This window comes from Pundamilia nyererei, unplaced genomic scaffold, assembly GCF_000239375.1.
Source record: "Pundamilia nyererei isolate P.nyererei 1_Seehausen unplaced genomic scaffold, PunNye1.0 scaffold00009, whole genome shotgun sequence".
Classification (NCBI taxonomy): domain Eukaryota; kingdom Metazoa; phylum Chordata; class Actinopteri; order Cichliformes; family Cichlidae; genus Pundamilia; species Pundamilia nyererei.
Window position 1 is genome coordinate 4,748,972 of NW_005187410.1, and position 15,993 is coordinate 4,764,964.

Consider the following 15,993-nt stretch of genomic DNA (forward strand, 5'->3'; position numbering starts at 1 on the left):
TATTATGTAACATTATACAAGAGTATATTTCTAACTTAATAGGCAGCACATTCTCTTTTCTTTAAAGCTACAAAGGTTTTATCTTTAAAACTTTTCTTTCAATGTGAAAAAAGGCAGATGCCAAGTAAAAAGTGAGATCACAGGTCTAATGTGAAATTTGGATGCAAACTATCATTTGACATTTAGAATTCACATATACCAGTATCATTTCCTGTTGCCAATACAAACAAAGGCAGCAGATATGTAGGCATACTTTTAAAGATAAAGGGCATTTTTTAAAAGTTTGACCTTGGATAAGTGATCAAAGGTCGAAGATAACATGGTATTTAGAATCCCCATATGCCAATATGTAGTCAGTACAACATATTGTCATATAGGGGTTAAGGAGCAGAGATGAGTATATGGGTTACACGAAAAACTTTGACCATGTGACCCCACTCTACACTCCTACAACACTTCCAAAAATGGAATCTCCTTGGTGGATGTTTAAAAAAATGGAAACATTGAAGGGAAACAATAAAAAAGAAAACAATGTTGTTTAATCATTGCAAAAAGATAATCGTGGCAACAAGTTTCAGGTTCCTTAAAAGATATATCAACAGGCAAAGAATGAGGAAGCAACTCTGCAAGTCACTAAAACATCTGTCTACTTACATATCCTGTTAGTGGCATAGACTTTTAAGGTTAGTTTGCCAATGTGGTTTAAACATCTACAAAGACTGCCTGCATCTCTAATTTACTTGTCCTGAATGGTAGAACATCAGAGCAGATAAACAGGAGATGAGTATTAATAAAGCTGACCTTAAAAAGAAAATACAGTCAGTGAGCACCCTGTGCGTTATTAAGTAGAGGCAACTTTGAGTTCACTATGACCTTAGTTCCCATCCACTGAGATACATTTAAACAGTGATCAGCTGATAAAGAATAGATGATTAGTCAACTAGCTGTGACTCACCAGTGCAACTAAGCTCACGATGCTTATGTTGAAACTGACGTTCTGCAGTGAATTCATTAAACGCTGAGGATCTGTCCAACGGATCGTGAGTAACCAGGCAGAAACATACATTATTGGAGCTGAGAGGAAAGTGCTGATCACCATCCCAGCAGTTACCTGTCAGGAATCAGAACAAAGAAAGCATGCACAGTGAGTTAGAGAGAGAAAGTACAAGGTAGATGGTATGTTGGCAGGAAGCTGTAAAGAACTCACAACTTCTAGCTCTGCGTTATAATAAACGGCATAGATGGCCACACTCGGTGCAGTGGGAAACACTCCATAAAGAAAGGCGTAATCAGAGAGGCTGGAGTGGTTCAAAGCGCTGGTGTTGCGTTTGTCCAACAGATCCACCATGTCCTTACAAATCAGGGGCATTAGTAACCTGAAAGCCAAATCAAGTCATGTACCATTACCTGAAGCTTTATTTAACACTGATGTGAAATGCAGTGTAACTATACAAACTTTACATGCACTGACTAGCATGCTGTGCCTGAGACTACTTAATATGTCATCTATTTGATAACAGCTTTTGGTCAGAGAAAGGTCTGACTCATCTAAAGCATCAGCACAAAACAACATGGTGGGAGCACTTTGAAAAGCCTGAACATGCTGACTCTCTCTAAACTTCCATAGTACACCTCATAAAAATAAGACAAGGTTGTCTGATAACACTAATATCGCCCTCTTCTAGAAAATCAAGTGCAATAAAAATCTAAATTACTTCCACTCACAGTTTTGCTGTAGTAAGTAATATCAGTGTCACCACTGTAGATTTGGTTAATTTCCCCAACTGGCCCACCATGGACAGGCCCAGGTAGAACAGAGCTGCTCCCCCGAAAGAGTTAGCCAAGCCATCCACAAACTGAGCCATGAAGACGGGAACGGTTTGGTGCAGCACAAAGTGGGCAATGATGCCGATAACAACCATAAATACTATGGGGTTCTTTATGACCTGTAAAACTACAACTCCCACAATCACTACTTTGCTCTGTTGATGGTTCCCCTGATCCTTCCACTTCTGGATCTCACAGAGGGCAAAGCCGATGGGATTGAGAAACATCAGGGACACAGGCGCCACCAGGTAGATATACTGGAGGTACTCTGGATATGTACTCTGGTACAGGGCTTCAACTGTGGATGAAGATAAAGCAAAAAAAGAAAATGATTAAGAAATGTGTAAAAGGTTTAAAACAAAACCGAGCTGGATACCTACAAAATGTAATACAGTAGTTTGTAGTAAAATAAAGAAATGTAAGTGTGCTGCATCATGAACAGGTGATCATAACTCCTATCACTGCAATAGCTTGATTCTATTTCAGACTTTAAGCATAAAGCAGAAAATCAGGCTTAATCTGAAACATCCCAGAAGGAAGACAGTGGATGGAAGTGCTGAAGTGAGTGCAAAACAAAAAGCATCTCTGGCCACGTAAACATTATATAATTAAATATTAAAGATATACAGTTAATGCTAGTCAGTTAATTTGAACTTAAATTGACTTTTTCAACTGGGTGCAGTTTTGATTCACATTATATCTACCACTCTATTTATTTATTTATGGATGAACTTGATGTGAATAAAAGAAAAGCCGCAAAAGCAATGATATCAAAATCTGTTTGCTAACAAATAATAAAATCCTGGGGAACTGAACTCTGAGTATGATGGATGGGCAAACAATGGGACAGCATGTTTACACGTCACAGCTCTGAATGACAAGCTTTGTGTTTGCTGGGATTAAAAGTTACTTACCTATAGGGTATCCCAAAGCAAAATCATTGCTTTGGGTAGCAAAAATTGAGAAGAGCCCAGCCTTACTGTAGCGACTGACGGGGCTGGCTACTATCAATGTGAGGATGCAGACGAGGAAGAACACGCACACTTTGGCGATGAGGATGCTCCAGAGAAACGGCCAGATGACATTACCAAAGTCCAGCAGCACCATGTTCTTGAACAGCAGTGCTGGGAGAGCAAACTTGGAAACAAAACTCCCCAATCCTTTGGCCTGGGTGGAGGTGATAATGTTTGCCCTCCCTGCGATGTACCCGCACAAAATGATCCCAAAGCATTCCAGGAGAGCCGGGAAGAGCCTGTCGATGGACATGCTGGAGGAGAGGGCAGAGGAGTCCAGCTCCTCAGATGAAAAGTTGAAGCTGCGGCTTCTTTCCGGTGCCTCCATCATTATGTTGACCCTCCCTCTGCCGCCAGCTGTCATGTCTGGTTTGCGGTAACGTTAATCCCCTCCTCCTCACCGGTCGGCACTGTCAGTCACTAGGGACACCGAGGAAAACTTTCCCTTATAACCTTTAAAATCACTGGTTCAGCTGTAATCTCATTACACACGTAGAGCTAACTACGTCAATTAACCGAAATAATATCGTATATTAACAAGACTGATTTTAGAGAGGTTTTAACGTTGTTTACACGTAGTTAAAAATCACTGCAACCGATATAACTTGTATATATCTTTTTAATAATGCAGTCTCACCTGTCTGGCAGCGGTTGAGCACCCATGCGCTAGTCATATTTAGGTAGCCGTCAGAGTTAGCCAGCGAGCTAACGTGAAGCTGGAGGCAGATACTAATCAGAGCTTCTTACCGATCCAAACTTCGCCTTCCACCTTTACTAACTTCTTAAAAATAACTTGACACTAGCGCTCTTCTTACTGTTACGTGACCGCGTTGCTTAATATCCAACCCACAAGTTTCATTAGCCATGATTTGTCAACACATCTCAACCAATCACTTTTCAAGATAGTGAAAAGAGGCGTGGCGTAGCGCCTTCTTTCTATCCTTTTCGAAAACAACGTAAATACGTATAAGAGACGAAAGATGGCATAACTATGACCACTTACTTCCGCAGTGCTGACAGACAGGCTTGAAGGATGCATTTTAACCCAAACATAAACTTAGTAAAAGTTTAGTTTACCAGACGCCTACCTAAATTGAAACTACTTAAAAAATTTAAAGTCTGGAAAGCCCCTGTACGGGGAAATTCAACCGCCACCTCACAACAGCCAAGTATGGTAGAGTATCGTCTACAAGTCACTTGACCAATCATCGCTACGAAAGACTGAAGACTGTCTTAAATGACTAAAAAGCATTTAAATGCTAATTTTCAATTAAGCAAAAGTTTTGTGAAAAGGGTGTATCTGCATGTTATGCCAAATTATAGTTTTAAAAAGGCTTTAATCTAAAAATGACTAGAACCACAGTTATCATAAAAATGATGACAGTGATGGAAAATGTTAACATTCAGCCCATCTCACGTGCTGAATGGAAGGATCCTGTTTTGTCTCCATATAATCGTTTAATACAAGATATACTTAACTGTACGAGTTATCTTTTGCATGAAATGTTCTGTCTTCTGTGATCATAAATCTTTCTGTGTTATTTGTTATTCTTGGTCACGAGCTATGCAGACTTTTGTTGCAGTTGCATGTTAGTCAGAATGGTGAGTGTGGTTCAAGCTGTCAGGAAGGTAGATATAACTAAAACTATCCCTTGTAACAACCAAGGTATGTAGAAAAGCGTCTCTGAATGCACAATACATTGAACCCTGAACCAGATGAGAGCCATTCCTTTCAGCTAAAACACTGTAAAACATGCAGGTGAAAAATCTGCACCAACTGTGTGACGCTGTCATGTCAACATGAACCAGAATCACTTAGGATTGTTTCCAGCACCTTGCTGTGGACCCAGTACTAGCAAATTGTAAAGCAAGGAACAGGGGAGAACAACATCTCTAGTATTACATTCAAATGAGCACAAAGCATGGCAGTATCATTTATCTGGGATGTGGGAGTATATCAGGGAAATTAAAATGTTGATATACTCTCCCAAGCATCTTAACTGTGGAGTGCACATTTTATACAACCTATAAAACCCAGAAATACCACAAATTTAGTGTCCTGTGTGCCCACAGAGTTAAGTAAAAAAAGTTAGCTAATGCCTGTGTCACATGCACCTGTCAAATAACTGCTGTGAACTGAGGAGCCAAGAGCTAAGTAAGCATGTAAAAGCACATTACAAGTAAAAGTGGGCAGGTACAGAATCTGCATTAATATTTGAATTTCAAATAGAGAGCCGACATAAGGTGTACAGTGTAAACAGTGACGTGGGAAACAAAAGGCAGAAGTGCTTCAGAAAAATAAGTCTGACTTATAATAGTGACACGATTATAAATCAGACCCTCGTGCTTTAAACTTAGGCACAATTAACACAATTACCAGCTATAATTAGATTATAGCTTTTATGATTCTAACATGTACCATTTGATATTAAAGACATTCAAATATGCTCCAGAAGTTGTCAGTCTGCCGTGTGCTGCTACGTACATTAGCTAGAACTGGATTCTTTTTTCCTAATCTCTATGTTTACCCTGGAAGGTGTAGGTCAGAATTTTCATATTTTTAGTGGTATGAAGCACGTGCCAGTGCTCTTGTATCAGGACAATAGAACAGAATAAAGCAAGGAGCTGCAGGAAGGAGGCTATCAATTTTAATCTGTTTTTCTGCTTATTGCGCTATAAAGTCTACCCTTCAGTCATATCTCACCTTGTAACAGGACAAAACAATTTTATTCAGCTGTACAGTATAAAGGTGTCAAGCAAAGCTTCACAATATTACACAACATTAGATTTATGTCCAGTTGCACACATGTTCCTGTCCATACACATAAGGGAAAAAGTAACTCTGTCAAAATATGTTGAATATAAATATGAAAATACTGCAAATCACATGTTCTTACAGGATACAATTGTTCACACTCCAAAAACAAACAACAAGAGAAAGGCAGAACAAGCTGTAAATGCTGTCAGGTCTGTACAGGAGCTTCAAAAAACAAAGGTGAATGTGATCACCTGAGAAGTGTAGCTGGTAGAATACAAAGGATGGGTCTTTAAAGCATACTCAGCTCAATGAGGCGGCCTGCGAACACCGCTAATGTGCCAATTAGACACACAGCCATAAAGACACAAAGCAGAATGTGATCCAACACCATGGCCACAAACTTCCACTCTTCAGCAGCCTGGAAAAAAAAAACATTAGAGAAAATGTATCAATTGCAGGACTCTAGATGGGATTTTAGCAACATATTAGCAAAAAATTTTATTATAAGGATGGTTACACTGCTGGATTCCTCATCTGATTTCATGGTTTCTGCGATGTATTTAACCCCATCAATGGCACTGCGCACATCAGGATTCTTTGTGATGGGTGAGTAGTAGGGAACAGCAGAGGCCTGGTTTCCAGAGATATCTGAGATATCAAAATCAGCACCATAGATGGTTTTTATCTGCTTTTCCTTTCCCGGGCGTTTCATTGTTGAGAAGAACATGATGTTGGGAATGGTTTCGATAAAAACCTATCATGAAGGAGACGACAAATGTGTCAGTGAGTGTACAATGCCAGAAAAGATGGATAAAGAAGAAAAAAAAAACATTTTAAGTCTGTTACCACTAGATGGCAATATAATGCAGGAGAAAAACTCAAGCTTGCCTCGCTTGAGCAAATCTACTCCTTTAGTTATTCAGCTCCACTATCAAAATGTAGTCTTTTGCTTTCTTGTGCTCACCTTGCGGACCCAGTTTGGCATTGTGTGAGTGCTCGGGGAGCGGTGGTGGGTGTTGATAACAATGACAGTGATGATGATGGATGCAATGACAAACACCATGGTGAAGAGCATGTACTTCCCAATGAGTGGTACAGCGCTAGAGGTAGACGGGATCAGCTCCACAATGACCAGCAGGAACACAGTCAGAGACAACAGGACAGAGATGCTGAGGGTCATCTTCTCACCTGGAAGACACCATTATAACCATTCACTCTTTCTTAGTTTGTGTAAAAATCCGCATGAGGTATAAAAATTCAAACACAGTCAGCTGTGTAAATATTTCTGGTCATGTGACAATAGGGACTTATTAACCAAAGAACATAAAATTGGCTATTAAATAATTTCAGTTCAAATTCCATTTCGCAGTATGCAGTTTTGATCAGAACATGATACGTAGATGTTCATCTGATCTTTTTTTTCTCTTGTTTACGATTCTTGACCTCTTCAGTAGTCTAAAAATAATCCAAATAAAAAGAAAAAAGAAAGAAAATAACGTAATTACATTCTTAGGAACTACGATGGTAAATGTAGGACACCATGTTTATGCCATTAATAATCCCCGATACACTGAAGGGCTGATAACATGTTTAGACCATAACTTGACCTGAAAAACATGAAGGTATCGGTGCAAATGTCGTGCAGATTAAACTGCATGAACATGCAATCTTATTAAACTGCCACCAGGGAGGGCTGTTTCCTGAATTCCATCAACTAACTTTGATTTGAATTTATACAGCAGCACATTTGCATCGTTCAACCAAATAACCAAATCAAATCCAAACAGTGATAGGCTACTTTTTTCCTCTTTCATAAAGCCAGGAGTATAAAGAGATTTTGACACCATTTCACATGAGTAAAATGTGAGACATGTTCCTTTTTTTGGGGTTTGTTTTTGTTGTTGCTCAGTAAGAGCATTTATCCCAGGGAGGGCATCTTTTTTGGCACTAGCATCTCCTCCTCCTGTCAGCAGCCATATCAGAAACAGGGATCAAGTGATGTATTATACATTAAAGCAAAGGCCTGCTTTCAGACATGACAGCACAGAGGGACTCTGGGTAATGAAGCAGACCGACACACTGGGAACATGGCCAGATGTGCACATAAGCTGTGCAGTTCCTGAAAAAGCCAGTGTAGAGACACTTTGGACTGACAGGCAGCATTTAAGGATTTTTCCAAAACGGTTTCAGTTGATATCATAATAGGAAAGCCAAATAGTGGCCATGGTCTAATTTTGACAATTTACATCGTTTGCATATATGTACACATACACAGGAAACAGTAAAAGAGCTGGCTTTGTTTGAAGCTCAAGCAAATGTACTTAAACAGATTTGAAAAACGTGATTAAATAACATTTTAAATGTTTCCTTTTCTAAACAGATTTTTTTTAGGTGAAAATTGCAATTGTCTATGCAATTTTAAGGTTTTAAGGTTACTGAGGTTTTACAAGTACTAGTAGATGGAGTTTGTTACCTTTGGACATGTTATACATAGCTTAGCTTGTAGACTTTATTCTAAGCTAGCTATCTGGCTGTTCCTTCCAGACATGAAAGTGGCATAAATCTTTCTGTCAGCCTCTTGAAAGGAAACAACATACCATTTTTCCAAAGAGGCTGAAGTATTGGCTCGCAGGTAATGATTCCCTTTGAAAATATTTGAAAAGCATACAACAAAAGCAAAGCTCGAGATAAATCTAGTACTATATTTGTCAAGATTGTGAGAAACTTCCTCAAGTATATTAATGTATATTAGTATATCAAATAATAATTATGGTTTATATCTTTTTTAGTGAGAGGATGTGTTTAAAACTTTCTGTATATTATGATCTATGATAGATGTTTTATTGTTTGGTTTACATTTTTCAGTGTAAACATACCAGAATCCGTGGGAAGATAAAAGACAAGGCCAGTGAGGAAGGAAAAGAGCATGCACGGGATGATGACATTAACAATGAAGTACAGAGGAAGCCGCAGCATGAGGAAATGGTAGGTGATGTCCAGGTAGGGGGTGTCTTGGCAGCAGGCGTAGTACACCCAGTGCTTCCAGCCACGGAAATCCTTCATCACCCATTCTCCGCTTTCCATAAAGTGGCTCAGATCTGGGCGGTCACTGTCCTGTCAGGAAATATGAATATGATGATAATTATTCCTATTATGTAAATTTTCTAGAGAAATGTAAAGAAAGTTATAAAGAAAGTTAAATTAGTAAGCTTTAAATCTGCTTCCATTATTTTCATCTGGTTGCAAAGAAAGTCAGATTGTAACAGTGTTTGTGAGAAAATAACCCTGCATTTGACTTGATAAATAATCTCATTAATTTATCATCCTGCTCGCTGGGTTTAAGTCTTTTTCAATGGTTGTGATGTGGTTAGCCCTGCTGCCTCACAGCAAGAAAATACCTGGTTCAGACTCTCACTTGTGCTCTCTCTGTGGAGTTTGCATGCTCTTCTTGTACCTGAATGGGTTATTTCCAGGTTCTCCATCCAATCACAAGCATGCTTGGTTAATTAGAGATTCTAGATTAGCCATGGAAAAGAGGTTCTTTAGGGAGGTATTAAATAAAGAACCCTATGAATGCATGATTAAGTACATTTAACTGATTGCTTCGAGTGGTCAGTGGAAGCTGATAAAGCCTAGAAAATTACTATATAGATGTCGATTCATTTCCAGTTGAATTCTTAAAATATGGGTGCTAGATAGAGCAAAGAGATTAAGACATGGCTGTGATTGACAAGTGGCTATAATGTGGGCATACAGATTAAGCACCTTCTTAGTCTGTTGCATCTTAGCCTGTTCAGTATTTTGTTGAAGTAAAAAACTAACAGACTGATTGTTTCAGTTTGTTCATTTTAATTTAAGATTGTATTTGTATCATGTGCACTTTGCTAACCAAGCTAGTTAGCTAGTGCTAGCTGATTAACGCCACACTCTTGTCCAAGTAGTACATCTGGTTTCTTAAGCAAAGCATGGTTAAAGTCAGAAATTGAGGCTTTAAAACAGCAGTTAATAAATTAATGGCTGATGTAATAGTCACTCTGTCGATCCTTTATATGCAATTCATGACTTTTCCTCAAATTTAGTTGGCTAAAACTGTAGTTGTCTACAAGCTTATCAGAAAGACTAGAAGGGGAACTTCTTGTCTAGCCCTTGCCAGTGTAAATAAAGGAAACGAAATTATTTACATGTTGCAACACCGTTTTAGTGTATGTATAAATGACAGCTTGAGTTCTTGTGTCAATTAATAATTTTGTCTTTAATTCATGCAAAACAGAAGTTATCATTTGTCATTATTTTGTAGGTTTTGTGTACACTTTTGCTTTTTTTGGACTGAGGCAGACTAGTTGAGAGTGGCATAAATCTCCTCAACTAACTGTAAGAAACAGCCTGTGAATGGGGTAATATGTATTACGGGATTGATGACGACCAAGTTCCCATCGTAGGTCCAGGTACCCAGCTTCATGCTGCAGTTCTGGAGGTCGAAGGGGAAATGCAACACAATAATTTCACAGTAGCTTTTGAAGATGGCGGGTGGGTTCCATGTGATCATCCCAGTGTACTCCAGCAGCACTTTGGTCTCATGAACAATGGCAAAGTCACCGTCGGCACTGCGGGTACAGACAAGCACAGGCGGCATCAACACAGGAGATAATAAGTTAAATGTTCACGCAGGGGGACATCAGCACTTGAGGACAGGGTGCGGTTGGCACAAGTTGTTGTGGCAGCAGAGCTGGTTGTCAAGGGAAAAAAACAGCAGTGTGTCAATGCAGCATATGGCACGGGGGGGGGGGGGAATCTGCTATACAGAGGCCAAATTTAGCACAATGAAATCCAAGCTATCACGCACTACATGCTGCAAGTATAGAAATGTGTGATCCAAAATATCACTAATGAGTGTGCTGATTGTTTTCTTGCAGTCAGAATTTTCAGGTCAAGTATAATTTTATTAAGGAAATTGTTTTAGGAAAAAAAAAATGTATACCTGGCATTGGTATTGAATACGTACTTGTTGTAAAGAACCAGATCAGGACGCCAAATGTCCCTGGAAGGTACTCTGATCTTTTTGATGCCACCATAATCCTCTGGGTTCCACTGCAAGTTCACATCTTTCCATTTCTGAAATACAGAGAGGGACAGCCAGGACAATAGTTTATACTTCAAAAATAGCAGCCAGTATAAATGGTTCGTTTAGTGGAAAAAACAGAAAACATCACAAAAGCTGTTAATGAGTGAAAATTCTAATCATCATGCTGAAAGTGGACACAATGATGGTGAAGCAAGCCTGATGAGGGACAAAGTATTTTGCACAATGCTTGGAGGACAACAAACTATCTTGAAGTAATCAGTAATGAATCAATAGTTACTGTTCTGTGATTTTTGGTGTTTGGATCATAGTTTATCATAAACTACTTAGAAAAGTGTGAGTTAATTATAGACCAAACATAATGATGATTTGTCATTTCTCAGGCAGTTCTCGTGGGAATGATTGCTGTCTACTTTTGAGGTTTTGCAGACATGTGATCACTAACCATATGATGTTAACCAGTCTTTTCGGATGTATGACAATCAAACATTGTAGGAACAGGTGAATAAAGCTCTAGTTGCACAGGCCTATAGACTGGTCAGTGAACAGGCTATAGGGAACCTGTCCTGAGGGAAAAATTTATATTCCCCAATTGGTTGTTAGTGGTTAGTTGTCAGCAGCCCTACAGACCATCGGTGTCCCTGTGGCGACCCTGTGTCGGTAGGGAAAAATCCCAGCCAGCTGGGAAAAACCTCCTTGTATTTGCTTTGGTAGCTAAAATATAGCTGTGGTCCTGGTTTGAAAGGAAGTGATGGATTTGCCCTAACCCTGTCCAGCTACTAGAGGTAGATGGGTCTATCAAAATACCCATAGTATTGATACCAATGCTGGTTATGGTACTGCATCGATACTAGTCTGACAGGATCAATACTTTGTTTCTTATATGGTCAGTATGTAGCCCATTGTCCTGGGTTAATTCATTATTTTTTGGAAACAAAAAAATATAATTTACCACAAACAAGTACCATAATTTAAACAACAGAAACTGATCCAAAGGGTTTTAGAGACAGGCACATTTATATTCCAACTCTCCAAAAGAATCAGATTGATACCAAAATTTGCAGTGTTGTAGAGGAGTACCAGCTACTCTGTGCTAGCATTGTGTTTCTTCAAGCTGACAGCATATAATAATTCGAATTCAGATTTTTTTGGTTAATCTGTCTTTTTTGAACAATACTAGAGGAAGTAATAGTATAAAATATAAAATAGTATCCTGGGTATTTGGCAAAAATCACCTACCAGTGAATTAAAGGAAGAATTTTTATCAAAACAAAGTCAGTGCAGGATAATATTAGACTGAGTTTGGCCTTTTTGTCAATGCCAGAAGTGACTATAGAGGAATACCTTCCTTCTCCTTCATACACGACAACACAACAAAAAATTAACAAACCTGTTTCAGTCGCACATTGCTGGTGACAATCTGGTTAACCTCATCCTGTGGATCCAAAAAATGTGTTGTGTTACTCATACAGAGATTAGAATTGTGTGACAACAGTGAATCTTATGACAGGTGATATACTGCGAACTAAGACCTCACCACACTGATGAGCTGAATGAGCTGAAGACCGACAGTAACGTTTACTTTGTCCTTGAAATGACTGACAGGACGGACAACCTTATTGTAACCAGTGAAAAGGGTTTTAAATAGAAGTGTTTCTTCCAAGGAGCCCCAGGCCGTGCCTGAAACAGACAACATAGTTGCTTTGTGATGAGTTACGTCTGGAGTCATTTAAACAGTGACACCACTCTTGGTAGCTCTCCTTGAGTGCTGGAAAATCAGATGGTTTTTAAGAACACCTGACACTTAGGGTGACTTAAATTAGTGTGACTGGAAAACAGACGTGATAATGTAGGTGCAACATGTTTGTAAAATTAGTACACGCCAGTGTGAAAATAAACTCGTTTCCATGGTGTGTAGTATCTTTAGTATGTGTGCTGCATAACTCTTAATGTGCTGACATGAAATTTTACAATGTAAAATAGACTTTTACTTGATATATAAATAAAATGTATACATGCAGACTGTAAAAAGAAAGTATACCTTTTAGTTCTAAGGGTTTTTGTATCTGGACATTATTATTTTTTCCTTAGCAGGACTTGAAGTTATTTAAATATTACCTCAGATGAACTACAGACATGAAAAAATATACTGTTCTGATATTTATTTAACAAAAGTTGAGTAAAAATGCAAAATTTGTGAGTAAAAAACTAATTATACTGTGACTGGTTTCATAGGAATTAAAAGGATAGGTAGCAGCCGGGTGCTGCTAGTAAAATGCAGTTGGTTAACTAATCATCAGCAAGTGTGAGCACCTTTATAAAAGCAGAAATTTGGGCATTTTGCTGTTCTGGGACATTCAAGTGTGTTTTAATAGAACGCTAAGGAGCAAAAATCAGCATTGGATTAAGGAATTGTGAAGGAATTGTTGTTGCCCATCAATCTGGGAGAGGTTATAAGGCCCATGCCAATCATCCATCATTTAACCCTGGAGAACCCATGGGGTCAAATTTGACCCCATGGTTTCCCTAGAAAACCAATGGGGTCGGCTCTGACCCCATGGGTTCTCCAGGGTTAATAGTGAGAAAGATTGTTTGCAAGTGGAAAACCAATCTTCCCATGAGTTGATGTCCCAGCAAATTCATCCCAAAGTTAGACTTTGCAATGCACAGAGAGCTCTACTGGCCTGTGCATGTTCAATTTCATTTTCAAGTTCACAACAGTACAAATTAACAGTTGCTTGTTTGGAAGGTTTGCCAGGAGGGAAGAAAAGGAACATGACAGCAGAGCCAAGGTTTGCAGAGTTGCATCTGAACAAACTACAAGACCTCTGGGACAACATAGAAGACTAGTGTGGAGATGTCTGGCAGTAATGCACGGCATCACACTGAGCGAAAACTAAACACAGCATATCAGCACAAACATCCTCCAACTGTTAAATACAATGGTGGAGTGGTGAGGAGGTGAGGACAGGCTCTGGACAACTCGGGCACTGAATCTTCAATATTACTTAATTTTGTTACGCACTGCTTCTGCATTTTGGCTTCGTTTTTGTCAATATATTTGTGTCCTGGAGACATAGGGACTGCCTGTAGTGTAAACACAACAAACAGTGTGTATGTGCAGAGAGTTTAATTTTGGCAACACTTCATTGAAACATGTGATGGCTCCACTGTGTGGGTCTTTAACAGAGATATTCTTTTTCCATTTTCCATTACGCATCTGTCACAAGCCAAAGCAGGACCTCCTTTCGTTTCCCTTGACCTTGAAATGAAGGCCATTTTACAGCAACATGTGGTTTGAATGCTTGAATGATTCTCGGGACATTCAACACAGTAAACTAAGGAATTGCCCGTCTATAATTATGCAGATGACTTCATGTGGTGACAGGCAGATGAAGGGTTGAAACGCAGAAGAAAAAGCCTCACTGTACTTGGCCTCGCAAGAGAGCCAGTTTGTACAAAGCTTAAATTTGCTCATTAGTTGTGTTCTGTGAATTGGATCAGTTTACACTGACCTCAGAGAAGTTTCTGTAAATATAATTAATGAGGAATTTATTTGTATTTTTATTTATGTATAATTATAACTGATGTCTGAAACATTTAATTAATGTAAAAAAGGCGAGTACACTATGTCAAAAGTTATCAAGCACACATTAGTTTAGAACAATTTCTTACCTGTTAGGGTGACTAGATGAAAAATAAAAATCACAACATTCATTGTCGCGAGTAAACTCAGGCATCCAAACTAAGATCCATCTTCGACACGCTGCCTGTCGATGACTCGAGAATTAAAATGCATTGAACCACGTAAAAGATTCTTTTAGCGCTGGCAAATGACTTACTGTACAACCTTCAAGTTCTCCACTGGCAGCCTGGTTGTTATTGTGGCACAGTGGATGTGAGAGACTGCCTGCCAACGCTTGTTATTTGAGAGGGACACAACATATAAGATCAACATTCCACAGTAATCCACCCCTGAAATATCGTATCATGAACTTGGCCACACACAACCTCTAGGTGCAAAGACACGGAGCATGCTTGCTCTGTGCGTTTTCTCTTTCTAATAATCTGTTATTGAAGCTTTGAAATCCTTATCTACAGATCTGTGTAAATCAAAATGATGTCTCCACACTGATAAATCTGTCTTTATGAGTTTGTGCCACAGGACAAAAAACAAACAAAAAAAAAAATTCAAGTGTGACAGATGATTTTAATTGGTTCAACATTACAAGATGTTTCTTTTAATTTTTTTAAGTGATCTTTAGCAATCGTTCTCCAGTTCTTCTTTTGGACATTGTTTGGTTTTTCGCTCATTTTTAATCCATTCCTTGCACGTGACCATTCTTAGAAAAATGCTTTTGTTTGGTTGTTAAGCCATTTAACACTGACCTGTGTATTAATCCAGCATATAAAAAGCACCTAACAAAACGGATGTTTTTGTGTCTACTCATCACAGAACCCATTTTAAATAGTATCTTTAGCTACGTTATTTCAAGAAGACTGTCACAAAACACATAATATGTTCCCATTTCTTTAACTGAATCTCCAAAAGGGTAACGTCCAAAGAGCTGACAACTTGGCATATCTATTGTGAGCAGAATCAACTTTCTGGGATTTCCTTACCTGGATGATTGAACATGCATCAAGATACAATGGAACACCATTCATCATAGACTGGCCTCCCCAGAGCCCAAATGTCAACATTATTGAAGCAGTGTGGGATCATGTTGATAGTGAATGGAACAAAAGGCAGACAGCATCCAAAGAGGAGCTTTAAATGTCTTACAAGGAGCCGGGAGAACCATTCCTGAAGGCTACTTAAGGAAATTACAAGATGGCTTGCCTCAGAGAGTTCAGGCTATGTTGTGGTCATGCTCTATGGTATGTTTCCATTTATGTTTGCATATTTTTCATACAACACCACTGTACAAATTTTCTATTTTGATAGAAAAATATGAAGAAATTAGGGGTAACTAATTATTATGTGTACATTTTCAATGTTGCTTTTTTCTGAAGACTTGAGCAAAGTGATCACCTACAGCTCCAGAGAACAGGGCTGAAACCATTTAGTATGAGTAAAAGTTCCAGGACACATGAGGCAATGCTAAGCGGTGGCCAGGGGTGGCTAGTAGGGCTGGGCCATATTATACCGTTCACGGTAATACCGGTATAATGTTAGGCAACGATAGGAAAATGAAATATCGCGATAGAATGAGTAAAACGCGCATGCGCAGTGCCTTTGTTTTCATACGCACATGGCCGATTGTTGAGTGAAACAGATGAACCAGAATTGGTTTGTAAAAATGGTGCAACTT

General features: G+C 38.9%; 2 protein-coding genes across 3 annotated transcripts in view; both read right to left on the bottom strand.

The window, feature by feature from the left end:
• The window catches only part of gpr155a (G protein-coupled receptor 155a), a 21,986-nt gene extending 18,268 nt beyond the window's left edge, over nt 1-3,718 (bottom strand). The window contains exons 1-5 of the mRNA XM_013908305.1: nt 3,478-3,718; nt 2,742-3,260; nt 1,726-2,125; nt 1,208-1,376; nt 956-1,111 (exon numbers count right to left, since the gene is read on the bottom strand). Of these exons, the coding sequence (XP_013763759.1) occupies nt 956-1,111; nt 1,208-1,376; nt 1,726-2,125; nt 2,742-3,204 (1,188 nt within the window). The 5' untranslated portion in view covers nt 3,205-3,260; nt 3,478-3,718. The remainder of the gene's footprint in view (nt 1-955; nt 1,112-1,207; nt 1,377-1,725; nt 2,126-2,741; nt 3,261-3,477) is intronic.
• Nucleotides 3,719-5,472: 1,754 nt separating this feature from the next.
• Nucleotides 5,473-14,592, bottom strand: LOC102214094 (acetylcholine receptor subunit alpha). 2 transcript variants are annotated; one of them, XM_013908316.1, is made up of 10 exons: nt 14,521-14,592; nt 14,354-14,448; nt 12,216-12,358; nt 12,069-12,113; nt 10,601-10,710; nt 10,007-10,202; nt 8,475-8,712; nt 6,563-6,786; nt 6,116-6,352; nt 5,473-6,016 (listed from the first exon to the last, which is right to left on the bottom strand). In XM_013908316.1, exons 2-10 carry the CDS (start codon nt 14,394-14,396, stop codon nt 5,888-5,890), a joined length of 1,365 nt encoding a protein of 454 aa, XP_013763770.1. In that variant the 5' UTR covers nt 14,397-14,448; nt 14,521-14,592; the 3' UTR covers nt 5,473-5,887. The 2 variants fall into 2 exon arrangements, with proteins under 2 accessions (XP_013763770.1, XP_013763771.1); XM_013908317.1 differs by having other exon boundaries at nt 14,529-14,583.
• Between the last annotated feature and the right edge of the window lie 1,401 nt (nt 14,593-15,993).